General features: G+C 38.4%; 2 protein-coding genes across 4 annotated transcripts in view; both read right to left on the reverse strand.

The window, feature by feature from the left end:
- plekha7b (pleckstrin homology domain containing, family A member 7b) overlaps positions 1-7,011 on the reverse strand; it is a 97,220-nt gene extending 90,209 nt beyond the window's left edge. For all 3 annotated transcript variants that reach the window (XM_079453912.1, XM_079453911.1, XM_079453913.1), the window contains exons 1-3: positions 6,913-7,011; positions 6,733-6,809; positions 6,516-6,573 (exon numbers count right to left, since the gene is read on the reverse strand). In XM_079453912.1, coding sequence (XP_079310038.1) covers positions 6,516-6,573; positions 6,733-6,809; positions 6,913-6,995 — 218 coding nt within the window. In that variant the 5' untranslated portion in view covers positions 6,996-7,011. The remainder of the gene's footprint in view (positions 1-6,515; positions 6,574-6,732; positions 6,810-6,912) is intronic.
- A 4,400-nt stretch (positions 7,012-11,411) lies between these two features.
- On the reverse strand, positions 11,412-15,014 carry rps13 (ribosomal protein S13). Its single transcript, XM_079453944.1, has 6 exons — positions 14,949-15,014; positions 12,705-12,753; positions 12,510-12,588; positions 12,138-12,307; positions 11,837-11,937; positions 11,412-11,567 (listed from the first exon to the last, which is right to left on the reverse strand). Exons 1-6 carry the CDS (start codon positions 14,969-14,971, stop codon positions 11,534-11,536), a joined length of 456 nt encoding a protein of 151 aa, XP_079310070.1. The 5' UTR covers positions 14,972-15,014; the 3' UTR covers positions 11,412-11,533.
- Positions 15,015-15,033: the final 19 nt, after the last annotated feature.

Consider the following 15,033-nt stretch of genomic DNA (forward strand, 5'->3'; position numbering starts at 1 on the left):
ACGAAAGAGGTCAAGTTTTCAAACCCAATAATTTACATATACAGCAATATATAAATGTACAACTATCTTCAAAGTTCACTCATGCGTTAAAACATGTTCAGAAGAGAAGGTCATATTCTTCCTCCATAGAGGTACATGTAAATAGGTTTGATTTTACTACGGCCGCTCACGCTCAACAGTCCCGCCATTGTGCGCCTCCCAAATTTCCAAAAAAATCTACTGCACAAGCAGCGGCTGTTGTCACGGCAGCGACATGCAGCCTTGGCCTGAGTTCAGGCTGTTGGATGAGCAGTGAAGTGAGAAAAGGGGGTTGGAGGGGGGCTGCTCAAACAGTGTACTGAAGTGTTGGTGTAGGCCATATTAAATTTAAAGCAACAAAATTAGGCAGACATTTTCAAAAATGACAGAAAACATTGGTTCCCTCAAAGACGCGTTTTAATTTAAATAAGCTGGTGTCAATACTGACTAAGTTAAATTATTCTTCTGTAACTATCAGCTAAATAAATGAAGCCTGCAGTGCAAACTGTTGTTATCGAAAGGGACATTGTTTTTAAAGAGGGCCATTGCTGCACTTAAAGCTGTATGATATATTCATATTCCCTTTTTTTCTCCAGTAAACACACCTAAAGCTCTGAGCTCTTTTAAAACTCCTCTGCCTACTCAGCAAATTCACACACTTCACAATTACTGAAGTTTGAAGTTAGTAAGTGACTCAGCACAATTGAATCAACAGTATTTTACTCTGAGATTACCCTTTGCTACAGTACTCAATTCTGAGGGCTAGTCCTAAAAATTTAAATACTGTCATCATTTACACACCCTCTAGTCATTACAAACCTGTACGACTTTCTTTCTTCTGCAGAACACAAAACAAGATATTTTGAAGAATGTTGGTAACTGAGTAACTTAATGCATTCAATGCTACATAAACATTATTAATTAAATAATGAACAGCAGCTACGCGAATTATTCTCTTTCTGCCGAGTGCCCATCCCGAGGTATGTAAAGATTACGCCAACTCCATCTGAAAACCCGTACCATCCTCATGCGAGAGCCTGCAGAAATTAGACCTAAACAGTTTCAATAAAAGAAATTTCCTAAATCACAACTAATAAGCTCTCCCTATTTTTCATATACATTTACTCAGTAATTTTTAATCCAAGTCACCGAGTGCTGCTTTGACCTGTCAGAGGGGACCTGGCCCTCCCGGCTGAGTCTGGTTTCTCACGAGTTTTTATTTCTCCATTTATTTATCATTGGAATCTGGGTTTCCCACCACAGGGCCATGTTGGCTTGCTCACCGGGAGACTGCATGTATTAGATATCATTTACTAGAATGATCTTGCTCGTTCTATAAACACCTTGCACTGTGCTGTGTTTCAACTTTTCTTTCATTGTGATAAGCGCTATATAAATAAAACTGAATTGAATAATGGCGTTATTCAATATTCATATTCGCTTCTATAGACACAAAAGTCAAGTCAGAGGGTCCCGCATTTCTTCGGTTACAAACATTCTTCAAAATATCTTCTTTTGTGTTCTGCAGAAGAAAGAAAGTCATACAGTTTTGAAATGACAAGAGGGTAAGTAAATGACAAAATATTCATTTTTGGGTGAACTATACCTTTAACCCTTGTGTAGTTCCAAACCCATTATTGTCTTCTGTACAACACAAACAATGTTACTATTTTAGAAAATATATATTTTCCGTTACTGTGGTTTTTTTCAACACCAGTTGTTCTCTAAATGTCACGTCTGTTAGTGTTATTTCATAATAATTCCATGTTACTGGGCTCAACCAAAAATAACATTAAAGAATTTAAAAAGAGTCTCATCACCACAGCAACGACTGATGTGACCTCTGGGTGTGACAACGAAGAACAGAGTCACCTAACAGTCCAAGTAAAGATCTCTCATCTGTGAACCTGCCAATAGTGAGCCTGTGGTGAGAGGAAGGACCAACTGTCAATCTGATGAATAACGCTGACCCCCGACCCACTTGAAAAGCTGCTGAAGCGAGACAGATGTAAAGTGGAAAGGACATCTTTACACAAACGTCATTCCTCACACGTCTGGTCGGGAGTGGAGGCCTGCTGAGACCTCCTGCCATTTACTCCTTGAGGCCAAGACACCTTGACTCAGCCAAATGCTTCTTATGTCCAAAGAGTTCAATATGTATTCCTGGCCTTTCAGGAGCTGAGATTATTTGTCCTGTCTCTTAACCTAACAGTAAAGTCACATAGAGGTCAACTGAGGATCTGAATTCAGTCTCTTGCATATACCATACAACGATGGAGAACACGTGCCTCTGTGTCTGCACAAACGATTCAAGAGCATCTCAGACCCTTACTGCCCATTATTAACTCTTAATTAGATGAATTCCGGGTGGATATGGACATAAAAGCATTAGCTGTATATGCTCTTCGGGGACATACAGTATATTAAATGCTTGGAAGTTGGTAAAATTTGAGTCTGCAGTATATCAAATATACTTCGTTCGGATAATAATCAAGTATGCAGCATGCGCAGCAGTTTACCATAAAATAAAACAAAAAATAATAATCACATCAGCGGAAATAATGGGTTTGTGAGAGCGGTTTGTCTCAAGGACAGACTGAGCGTCACTCTCTTCGCCTACTGATGCACATCCAGCGTAGTACGCTACACAATTTACAGTGTCCTGTCGTGAATGTTGATTCATAAAACTGTAGCAGGATGGCAACACACATAAAGAAATAATCTCTTTCTCACAAAGTCTGAAGGGAGAGATGAAGTGCGTACACACAGCCTGTGCCAGTCCTGACGCAAATGGTGCTTGGTAAATTCTTTGGCATAACTGAACCAAATAACAACAGTGAGCAATGCAAATTAAACCATAAAATAGGCAGTCACTCACTATAAACCTAAAAAGGCGATAACAGGCAACAATGTGAACTGCATACTTTTGTTTCAACTAGGGCTGACAAAAGATTAATCAGGATTAATCGAATCCAGTATATTATATATATATATATATATATATATATATATATATATATATATATATATGTGTGTATGTGTTTATGTGTTTATAAATACAAAATAATATGCACAGTACACACACATATATTATGTCAACATAAACTTTTATTCTGGATGTAATTAATCCCCATAGGGACCATTTTTGGGTGAACCATATAATTGTTTGACAGCCCTAATTTCAACATTCTTTACCGAAAACACTACTCTGCCCTTTCAACCCTGTTAACAAAAAAATGACGCAAAGACAATGTCCAGCAGCACCGTCTAGTATCAAAACAGGAAACATAATGTCATTTAGCCAACAAATCAGTGCATTATTTTACCGCCCTGACATTTCAGCTGTCTACAGTCTCAGAGCTGCACTGTTCAGTATTTGACTACGTGTCAAGACCCAACACAATGAGTCCCTTCACATGGCCCACAATAAAACTGTCAGCAATAACACATTTCTAAAATCATTTTCTTTGACCTTTAAAACACCCCCTCTCACTACAGCAGCTTTGTCAGGGTGCATTTTGCTGGTCGGACACCAGCGGAGCATTGAACTAAAAAAAAACAGCTTTATGGGGATGTGGTGCTATTTAGATGCAAAGCAGAGAGCAAGGCACTAATGCACTCTAGATTGCATGGGCCACATGAGCAGAGCATTGAGAGAGCTGAGTGATTGTCATGTTTTTCTCATAGGCAGATGATTCCCTTTGGTGTCTGTGTGTGAAGCGTATGACTTATCTTGAATTAAAAACTCTAGTAATACACCGAACATCTTAACAAACCTTTCATCACAAATGTGCACATTTTTTAAATAAGCAGTTCACAAAAGCTGCGCATGCAACGTATAGTCCATTGCTGTTTTTTTGGTCAGTGAGTTTAAGGTTGATTTCAATGCTTATTGTGAAACTATGCTACAAATATTCATTTTGTTCACTCCAAGCTGTAATTTACTGCGTGGCCTGACTCACCACACACATAAATAAAAAGTTATTCCTTCACAATTCCAATTCAGATTCAGGGACACAATTCCCTGGCACCACGAATACAATACGTCTCTGAGACGTTTCCTGTCAGATAGAAACCTTAGACGATACCTGTAAGATGTTTATGATTTAGGATGTGTGTAAAACTGTATGTTATGTGTACGTGACGTTTTTTTACACAGCAGATGTATTCCAGATCTTTAGCAGACATCTTACAGATGTATCTGTGCTATCTGGTTACAGCACAGGGATACAATGGGATTTCTACACAACTGCAAAACAAATGGACACAAAGGGGTTCTTAAACAATTCCAAAACCCATGGACACAATGACATTCCTACACAATTCCAACACACACGGACACAGTGGGATTCTCACACAATTCCAACACACGGACACAAAGGTATTCCTTAACAAATGCGACACACACAAACACATTTTTACATAATTGCAACATACGGATACAATGGGATTTCTTTACAACTGCAAGACAAACAGAAACAGTGAGATTCTTGCACAATTCCAATGGACATGGATACTATGGAATGTTTCAATGAACATAGAGTGCAAAATATTTGTTTCAGAAAACAAATGAAGAGTTTATTTGCAAAACATAATTTTTTTTAAAGGTTTAAAATCATGTTATGTTTTTATTTCTGTTGGATAGCTGCATTTTTTTATTATTACTGAATAAATAAAAAATGCAGTTTTATTTACAGTATATTACTTGGAATGTAAAATAAAACTTTTTTTTTTGAAAATGTCCATACGTAGCAACTAAATTTCACATAACAGGTCTTACTGATAAAACCAGAAAACCGAATGACCAGAAAACCTGTCAATGACAACTGTATATTTCTGGCTGCTGCTTCTACATTTAATGAAGCTGAATGGGTAAAGTGACTTTGGGCAGCCAAGTCACCATGAATTGGGTATGTGATTGTGCCATACATCTCTGTCATCACACGGGCACATGGGCACACACACATTCAAACGTACAGACAGCAGGGAACCACATCAGCTAAATGGGGAGGGGAAAGGTCCTGCAGATTGCCGCACATGAGGAGAATTTTAATGGCAAGTCCCATCCATTCCTGCTGGGCAGTGCCCTTTATTTCCCCCATTAAGTGGGCAGAGAGAGAGGTAACGGGCTGCCTGGCTCCCATGTTGGGCGACTGTAAACAGTAGCGGGCTCTATAATCAACCAGCCCTGCTGCAGAGATAATGATCAAAAATTCTGCCAACTGTGTCCACATTTATCTACTCTTTGTTCACATCATACAGCGTTCGTATGTAATGTAATGCCATCAAAGAAAGGTAAAAAGATAAAGTCACTATAAAAGAATAAAGTGCTGCAGATAACAAAACACTTTTAACAAAAAAAATTTGACCAAATCTATAACAGAGATGGTAGATACATTAGAAAAGTGATAATGTAATGTGGTACTAATGCAATACTAGAGGAATATTCTGTATATCTCTGTTATGGATACATTTCAAATGAAATACTGAAAATAGAATCTACTGCTTCCAAGGGAAATAATTTTTCATAGCTTAAGCTGGCTCATTTACGCATTTAATACATTTGTACAGCATTATCTAGGGAAGCATTTAGAAAACTGCTTGAAAGTGTATGAAACCTATCGCTCAAGATAATCTTGTTGTACTGTACATCCAGGCTACAAATCCATGAAATGTCCAACGCTGGTCATACCTGGCAAAGATCGACCAGATGAATAAAGCAAATGAGGGGCAGATGTCTAAACCAAATTGATGAACCATGCAGTGTAAATTCACTTTTTTTCCAAAAAGGCCCACAATCATCAGCGACTTTTTAATGCAAATCCTGGCATAAGCGAACATGCATTCACAGCACTTTAAACGGCTCTACCACCTGCCATTTGTATTTAAAATGATCATTGTCCTAGCAGGTGATTTTTTTGTCAAGCAGATCCACGTGCATTTCTTTCCCTGTCAACGACTGTTTTCTCTCCTCCCTACCTGAATCTCATCACCTGCGACAAGTCATTACAGCATGACGTATACAGTACATTACAGGCACAGATAGAGTTGAAAAAGTTGAAGCCTTGCTACTTCCGATTCATTACGAAGTTCTTACCCAAGTTTGTTCACACTCTTTCCCACTGATGTTTATTTATTTGCCTTTTCTAATAGCTATGAAGACATATACTATAGAAAGATGAATACACCAGTCTAATGTTTGTATACACACTCTACCTTAGCTCCTAGGGGACTAGCTCAAACAAATAGGGGATGGATGAATGAAGCGATACAAATTGTCTGATGCAGTTCCTTCAGCCCTTGCTGTCTTTTATCTTAAGATATGTATGAATATCAATCACGCGACTGGAATCTCACAGCAAGTGTCTGTCTTTATCTGACACACAAGCGCGGATGTTTGAGAGGCGTGTGCGCGCGCGCTCGGTGGGGAGGGCTTTGCAGTTGCACTCGCATCATCGCGGTCTTGCAAGGACGAACACACATTTACTATCGCTTACTTTATAAAGTAGCTGGCGCCTTCCTCGGTGAAGCCCTCTTCCCATCCCCGCGGTAAATCTGAAGGGAGACAAATATTTGTACAGAAGTGCATTAAGGCGCCGCAAGTTTTAATGAAACAAAAAGTAGCACATCAGTTATGCAGAGGACGTGCTTTAAGCTCACTAAAATGCGACCGTGGATGCGAAGTTTACCAAAAAACATTATTTGTAAACGTACCTGATCGTATCATGTGTCCCGAGTTGACAGGTTCGCCCGTGCGGGGATGGAGCCAAGTGGTGCTGCGAGTTTTGTCGCTGGAAAACAGAAACACCTGTTACGAGACCCGAAGCTGCGGATTATGTGAAATAGATAAAAAAAACAGAAGGCGCGACATTAAAGCCTCCGTTGGCTGCTCACTTGATGAAAAACACCCTGCCATCTCCGCAGACTCCGTAGGACCAGTGATCAGGTAATGTGTCCCGCCCGAGCGGAGCCGCCATGATCCCGCTTTAAAGTAAAAGCTGCGCCGCAGAGTTTCCAAGGAATCGGACGGTCCGATAATCGCCACTAGGGCTGCACTGCTGTTAAAGGGGCAGGCCAAACTTGGGGAAAGTCTTTGTCCCAGTTTATAAGCCGACAGAAAACAACGAGCTCATCATACATCAGGTGGAATGTCGAGGCTGCGGATCCACGCACATGAGATGTTTGTAGCCTATTTGCAGAACGACATGACGCCGAATGCATGCGGGTCCGAGTTACACTTTGAAACCTGAAAGATTAACATTCCCGAAGTCTACCTCCAGTATAATTTCGTCACGGTTGGATACTTGTTCACTTTGTAAAAGCAGATTTGTTTCAATGGCACTGCGTGTTAGAAATGTGTCATCGTGAGAACATGAATAGATGCAAGTGCTTCATTATTTGTTAGCAGCAATAAGTGAAGATATGTTTCGAATAAGCAGGTTAAACCTGTCTAAACAAGTGTTTGTTAACTTAACCCCAACTGAAAATAGCAGACACGTTGGAAAGTCAAATTCTCCAAAGGGTTTCCATTTGTGAAATATTATTGTTTAACTCAAACGTGATGTGTAATTGAACGTTTGTTGTGTTCATTGTCGGCTACTTGCGCATTTAATGCATTGTACAGTATGGACTGGAGGGGAAAGCCTTAAACTTCAAAGCAAAAAGTAATTTGACTTTATATTAACTAATATTAACTCCCGCATGCTGGTAAATGGACACCTAAACCAAAGCAAATATTCGAACAAGGATGCACCTACACGCAGTATCTCTGACACGAAATTCATACTGACATACTCTCCCCTGCATTCTTAGTGACAATAACAGAAACACACCTGACCAAATGTCTCTTGGGCAGGGCAGAGGCACAGCAAAAGAAACAATCCACCTGCACCAACAGCTGATTCCTTCTAATAGGTTATGCTATTTATAGCCACCCAACAGTCTGTCTGAGCTGATAGTTGAAGGTTGACCTTGAATTGAAAAACACATATGTTGAGAGTTAGACCCACACATTTGTCCAAGAATGGATGATTAAAAAAAGCAAAAAAGAAGGTATACTACTGTTTGCTTTAAAAAGGCAAACGTTCTTGGTTACCAATGTCATTAATATTCCACTTCCACTAGTAAAGGCATAATCAAGTTTACAAGCAGAGTCTTAGCACAAAATTTCACAATTAGGCTATTCCTATTTCAAAAGGTAAAATGAGGAAAATACTAAGTGCACGTTTAAACATGATTTAACGTTTGTAAAAAAATAGAACCAGTATATGACTCTTTCTTCTTCAGAACACAAAAGATAATGTTTTGAGAAATGTCTCAGTGGTTTTGTGTCCCTACAATGAAAGTCAAAGTGGGCAATGTTGAAAGAATCTTTTTTTTGCAGGCTTCATGTAATGTTTGCAAAGTCGTGATGCTTGGGTACCATGGAGAATAAATATGTTGTTAGTGAGGGATTCGATCTATCAGCTCAAGCTGTCTTTGGCTCACCAGAGTGAGCATGACCTGCTCAGTTTCCTCATGCCATCCATATTTCAGCTCAGTGCACATCTCAGTCATACTGCATGTGCCAAAGACTGTATTAGAAGAAAACAGCTTACTGTAAAATAAAATGGGCCCTTCATAGTGGCGGTTTGTAGTCACTAATCCCATTTTAGACCCCAACTGTGTTTTTGAATACTAATAATATCATTGATTTTGCAATAATATGCCTATACAACTATTTCTATAACATTTACTTTGAAAATAACACTGAAATCTGTTAGGAATGTTGTTCTAGTACCAACTAAAAACACGTGTTTAGAAAAATAACAGTCACCATGCATGTGGTATGAATTGACTGGGATTTTGTGAACTATTTGCCTTGAACAAAATGTAAAATTTCCCTTCTATTCCCGATTTACACTTTGTTTTTACGGTCTGTTCTTGCCAAAACCAGCCATTTGACTCCAGCGGTATATCTACATCAAACACTTCAAAGCCGTATAAATATTTTAGCACAGAATCCCTTTGGAGTTAAGGGGAGCTTTTGTTGGTTTGATGCAATGTTTCCCTCAAAAGATGACTTAAAGCCTAACAAAAGAGTTGTTTGATGAAACACAATATAAAAACACACTTGTAGCTGCAATAATATGCCATGCATGACTAGGCTTCCATAAAGTAATGGCAGCTATTTGTTTCTGTTTGTTAAATTTTAAGTCTTGTAAACTGATCGCAAGATGGTTGTATTTAAAGTTTTCCATTATGCATTCTTCCCATGGCTAAAATACATAAAGGACTGTTTTGAAATTAAATAACATTAAATCTGTGATCGCCAAAATCCTTGTTCATTCAAAAACATCCTACAAGTATATGGAATCTGGTGAGGACACCTTGATATTGTCAGCAGTTTTACAATCAGACCACTTGGCTTTGATTGACAAGTTCATCAAGACAGCCGTGTTGTAACTGTGACCCTACAGAAGCACATCATTGCCGCGGGACCTAGCAGCATCTAACACCCAGCCAACACTTCGATCTCAGACCCCTAGCTTACATTAATAAAACACCCTGCCTCAAACAGACTAAAAAGCTTTTTTGAATTAGCAGCTTTTTGTAATACCATGACTCTTAAAAGGCATTTTATCCACTTTCTTATCGCACTCATTCAGTGATGGGCTGCAGTCCGGCGCAGCTCTGCAGCAGAAGTACTGCTGATGGTTTCCTCCCCATTGCCAGCAGCTTATACAATACGGCAAGGTGACTCAGTGTTACTGTACTCTCCTAGGAGAGGTTCATACTGAGGCAACTGCAGTTAAATTGCTGCATGCAGAATAAGAATGATCTGCAGTGGACAAGTCTCACAACACCCTTCATTTCTATGCATGTATTGCTCATTAACTGTCGTGACTAGAAGCTGCTCCAAGCTAGTCTAAGACATGGCGTTGATGCATTTAGAAACAAACCTAATTGAATGCACATTGCAATTTTACCACCCAAGTATAAGCATCAAATATAAATGCAACCTAAACCGTATACCTCAGTCTATCAAATTGAATTACACGCCTATGAAGAAATAAGAGCCATTTATAAGTACTAAAATTCATAAGACAATTTGAAGGCAACTGGAAAGTTATATCAGGTAAAATTCTAAATACGGTCTCTTTTTTGTGAACTCTTAAAAACTTTTGAAACAAACTGAGAACAAGTTTTGCCAGCCCATGCCATTTACATCTTAAAGCTTTTTTGGACCTTTACAAAGCCAGTCTGCATTCGCTGCAGCAAACAGAAAAAATATTTTTTACAGAAAAAGCCTTCAATTAAACAAATTGTCATAACTTTCGAACGCTTAGTGTCATGAGGAAAACCACCCTTAATTTCCCAATAAAACCTTTTCATATTAAACAAACATCCCAATGTATACTCAGAATTAATTTATATCTGAATTATTCTTGAAACTTTACTACAGTAACTTTTAACCTTCTTGAAGTTACTATACCATTCCTAATGGATATTAAACACCGACCTCTAGTGGACGGGAAAAGTCTACAACTCTTCACTCAGACATTTAAGCTTTTGGCAGACACTTATATCCAAAGCGACTTACATTGCATTATCCTATACATAGGTATCTGCAATACCTGGGATCGAACCCACAACAATGCTCTTACCACTGAGCTACAGGAAAGACTAAGCAGCTTTCACTACTTGAAACCATCTGGGGTCTCGTGTATAAGATTTTTGCATCAGTGTACAGTCAAGAGTACCTACGCCGTGTTTAAGTCAATATCATAGATCAACATGGGTAAAATACATGAGTTGGTGTGTACCTACAGAGAAATGTGTCTTTTATGGACAGGATCCTCCCAGTATCAGACTAACTATGCGATTATCGTGGCCAAAACAACTCCGTATTATACAGACATATATTAAAATGTTTGAATGTTTTGTTTTTTGGACAATGACTCACACTTAAAACTAAAAATTAAAACAAATTTTAGATTGCTACCACTGTTGCTCTTAAGGCAACATTTGAAGTGTTGAATTACATCCATTATTATTCGCGTAGAAAATAAAACTGCATCAATAATCATGGTTTAAATAACAGTATATTGTCGTTTTACAAAACCACAACTTAATCTAAACATGTGACCCTGGACCAAATAACATGTTCGCTGCAGTACTTCATAAATTAATGTAAGGATGCTTTGGTTGTTTCAAGGTCAAAAGTGTAACGACACATGACACTTTCGTCTTTTCTTTTTGGGGCTACTATTCATTTATTAGCATGATCTCCAAGAAATATTAGCATATATGGATTACAGCTGCAAAATTGTATTTCATAGTCTCTAATATTGTCTAATAAAACTTATAATTTTCTTCCTGTAATATATCCCACCACTTAAAACAAGCAGCAAGCCATTTAATTTTTTTAATCTGTAATGGAGCCCAAGTTTATATGTATACAGAAAAATGTAAATTGCACAACCACAAATGCATTTCTTGATCCAAATCTGTTTATTTGTCCAAAAACTGTGATTTATGCCACAAGTGCAGAAGCTGTGGAGGATTCGCTGTAAAGAAAAAAACACATTGATTAAAGATTTCTGCAGAGAAATGGAACAAAATGCACTGGAGTCACAGAAACTTTGTATGAAGGGGACTGGCAGTGGTGGCACTAGATAGCCATCCTGCTAATTTACCTCCAGGGTTTATCTAGCACACCAGAAATATCTTATTTCTTACAATGAAAAAGAAACAGACAATGGAAAATGTGCAAATAGGGGAGGCCCTGCATTCTAAAATGTTACAAGCTACTGTGTAGTATGAAATAAACACTCACTACTTCCAGTTGGGTGCAAGTACTCTCTTGGTCTTGTAGTAGCGGGCAAGCCTGTGGATTCTGCTCTCAACCAGAATCAGGCGGAACTTTGCGTCCTTATCCTACAAAAACACAAGTGGCAGCTGTGAGGCAAAACTTTCAATGTGCTGTAATAATGTCATAACTCTTAAGTGAAAAAAGAAAAGCATTTAAACTATGAAGGAGTGGCAACAAGAGAATTGATGCAAAATCCTGCTTGAAACCCGACATTAACGTTGCAACATATTAAAAGCACTTACATGTTCTTTTGTTGTTACATTACCTTTCTGTTCCTTTCCAAATGCTTCCTCACAGCAACAGCCTTCTTGATGAGGTGGTAGAGATCCTCGGGGAGATCAGGGGCCAAACCCTTGGACTTCAGGATCCTGAGGATCTTGTTGCCAGTGACAAAACGCACCTGGGCAACACCATGAGAATCCCTTAGGATCACACCTAAAAAGGTAAAAGCATCTTTTGGTGAAACTGTTGACACCAAAGTATGCTGCAAAAACAATTTAATAAATATTTTTTAATTACAAAAAATATGCTTAGTTAGCAGACAATTTACTTGTGTATATCTGGTAGAAATAAGAACTGGAAAATCACAACTGAACAGAAAAGACTCTTAAGTTCCTTAATGTCAGTTCAAATTTACCAATCTGAGAGGGGGTCAGACCCTTCTTGGCCAGCTTGAAGATTTGCTCTTTGACATCATCTGATGTCAGTTTGAGCCACTAAAATATAAAAAAAACAATCCTCAATGTTTGTTTGCTTGTTGACAGCGTTTGCATTGCATTATTATATGATATGTATACAAAATGACAGCTCAGAAAATATTTATCAGACTTACTGTGGGGACACTTCGTCTATAGGGCAGTGCTGACTGGGACAAACCCTTGCTAAATAAAGAAAGATCTCAATTTAATCAATTTGTCAGAAAGAAGCTGTTAAATGTAATTGAATATTCTAGAGCTGCAACTAACGATTATTTTAATAATCGATTAATCTGTCGATTATTTGTTCGATTAATCGATGAATCGGATACAAATTTTTAAAAGCATTCATTTTCAACCCTTTATTGAAAAATAGAACTGACATTGCAAAACATATTTCAAAAGCTTTATTATTACTTATTATATTATTATTACAGCTTGCTGTGGTTTACATGATGCATTTCCCATCAAGAAGCCTCTCATGGTTTGCTGTTTTTTTCTGGAATTTTTTCGGGTCTCTCTGATGGTCTTTCCTCTACCTCCGCTCTGCTTTTTTAATTTATTTTTTCTCCGCTATGCTGCGCGGCGCGATCAACTTTTTTTAGTCCTGTGACACACTAGATGCGTGGCGTGAGCGTCTCAGAAGCCTGGCGTGACCGTTTTTAAATCGGCTCCCATGTTAACAGGTTAGAGCTTGCACACTGCCTGCGTGAGACGAGCCGCACGGAAAACGCGTGCATGCTAGGAATTGAATCGACGCCTATTTTTCACGAGACACGCAAGCGTGTTGGAAGCGTTTCCAGGCAAAATAGAATAGGAAAAGATGTTTATATGTAATTTTGTACACGAATACATATTAATGAATGCCATTTTGATGTTTGAAAGCTAATCATCATTTATTTGATCGTATTTTCAAATTGAATTTCATTAAACCAACATCTACACGTTACGGGGTTTACATGTCCACTGTAGAAAACATCAGGACTTAAATCATGTTTATAATGCATTTTTGGAGAAACAACAAGTGAAAATAGGAATATTAATGTATAATTTATTTCAATAAAGTATGAGATATTATTACTAAAATGTTGCAAATGAATACTCCAATTAACTACTTTTTTCCATAAAATCTTCCTCCAAGAAAATGCTTAGGCTATATCCAATGAAAAGATACATTGAATGGGAATATTAATTTATGTCCATCTTAAACACATATTGCATAAAGTAAACACGTGCATCAATTGATTACGTTACATCTTTAATAACATATCTGAGAATCATCTTAATACGAATTGTGGTTCGTATTAAACCCCAAAATGTATTGGTGACTGAATTATTTTTGTTTTTTATGCTCTTAACAATGTGATTAAAAATGGAAAAAAATATGACACACTACAATAACAACGTAGTCTAGTGTGTCATCTGAGTGACGGTCCAACATCAGGAAATAAAGCTACAAAACATTTGGAAATGTTATTTAAATAAACAGACAGCCTACTTACTCATTTTTCGGATTTTGGAAGGTGTAGGTTATGTGAAAAAAGTTTAAACTTGTCGTGAATAAAAGACCCTTGTCTGTCGGCGGCCTCCCTCTATGTCACCTATAGCAGCAGCAGCGCGCCAGCGCCGCGTCAGGCACGGTGCTGGTGTGCAAAGATACAGAAAACACGACGCAGCCGCCACAGAGCTGACACGCAACAGAAACGCCACGCTCACGCCACTCAAACATGCGGCGCGCGTTATAGTCGCGCGATACAACGAATCGATAATGAAATTCGTTGCCAACATTTTTAATAATCGATTTTTATCGATTTTATCGATTCGTTGTTGCAGCCCTAGAATATTCCATATGAAAGTTACACTGGTGAAGTTTACATGACAGAAGCAGGTAATATAAAGTTGAGAATAAACAAACCATTAAAATATGCATAATACAAAAGTGGGATGACACTATGTGCATTAAACCGCCTGAAACCCGCTTGCTATTGATAGTCATTTAATTTAATGCTAAAGTTAGTGATGGTATACGCGCCGTTGGGAGCGTCTAATACAAATGCACGTTAGAGAAATACAAACAGCGTTAACATTCAGATATCACGCCAGATCGCACGAACAACGAATCTCAAGGATCGATTTAGTTTGACCTTTTTAAATACAGACGCATCTGTCGAGGCAGCAGCCCCTCACGCTAACTTGCATGTGGTGCCATCGCGTTATTCAGAGGGAGAGAACGTGGAAATAGACTCTCAGTCTTTATAGCGTGTATTAGCACAAATAACGCACATGTTCGATGCTTAATACGTGTTATAAAGTGTTAGCGACATTTTGAGTTAGCATTGTGGCCCCCAAATTACGTTTTTGATCATAAAATAAACACATACCCAGGAGCGTGCATGCGACCCATGATGGCGGTTCTGAGAGCGAGGAAAGAGAAAGACCGAGCCGAGGCCGAGAGGAAGTGAAGTT

Source organism: Barbatula barbatula (genome assembly GCF_947034865.1).
Source record: "Barbatula barbatula genome assembly, chromosome: 1".
Taxonomy (NCBI): Eukaryota; Metazoa; Chordata; class Actinopteri; order Cypriniformes; family Nemacheilidae; genus Barbatula; species Barbatula barbatula.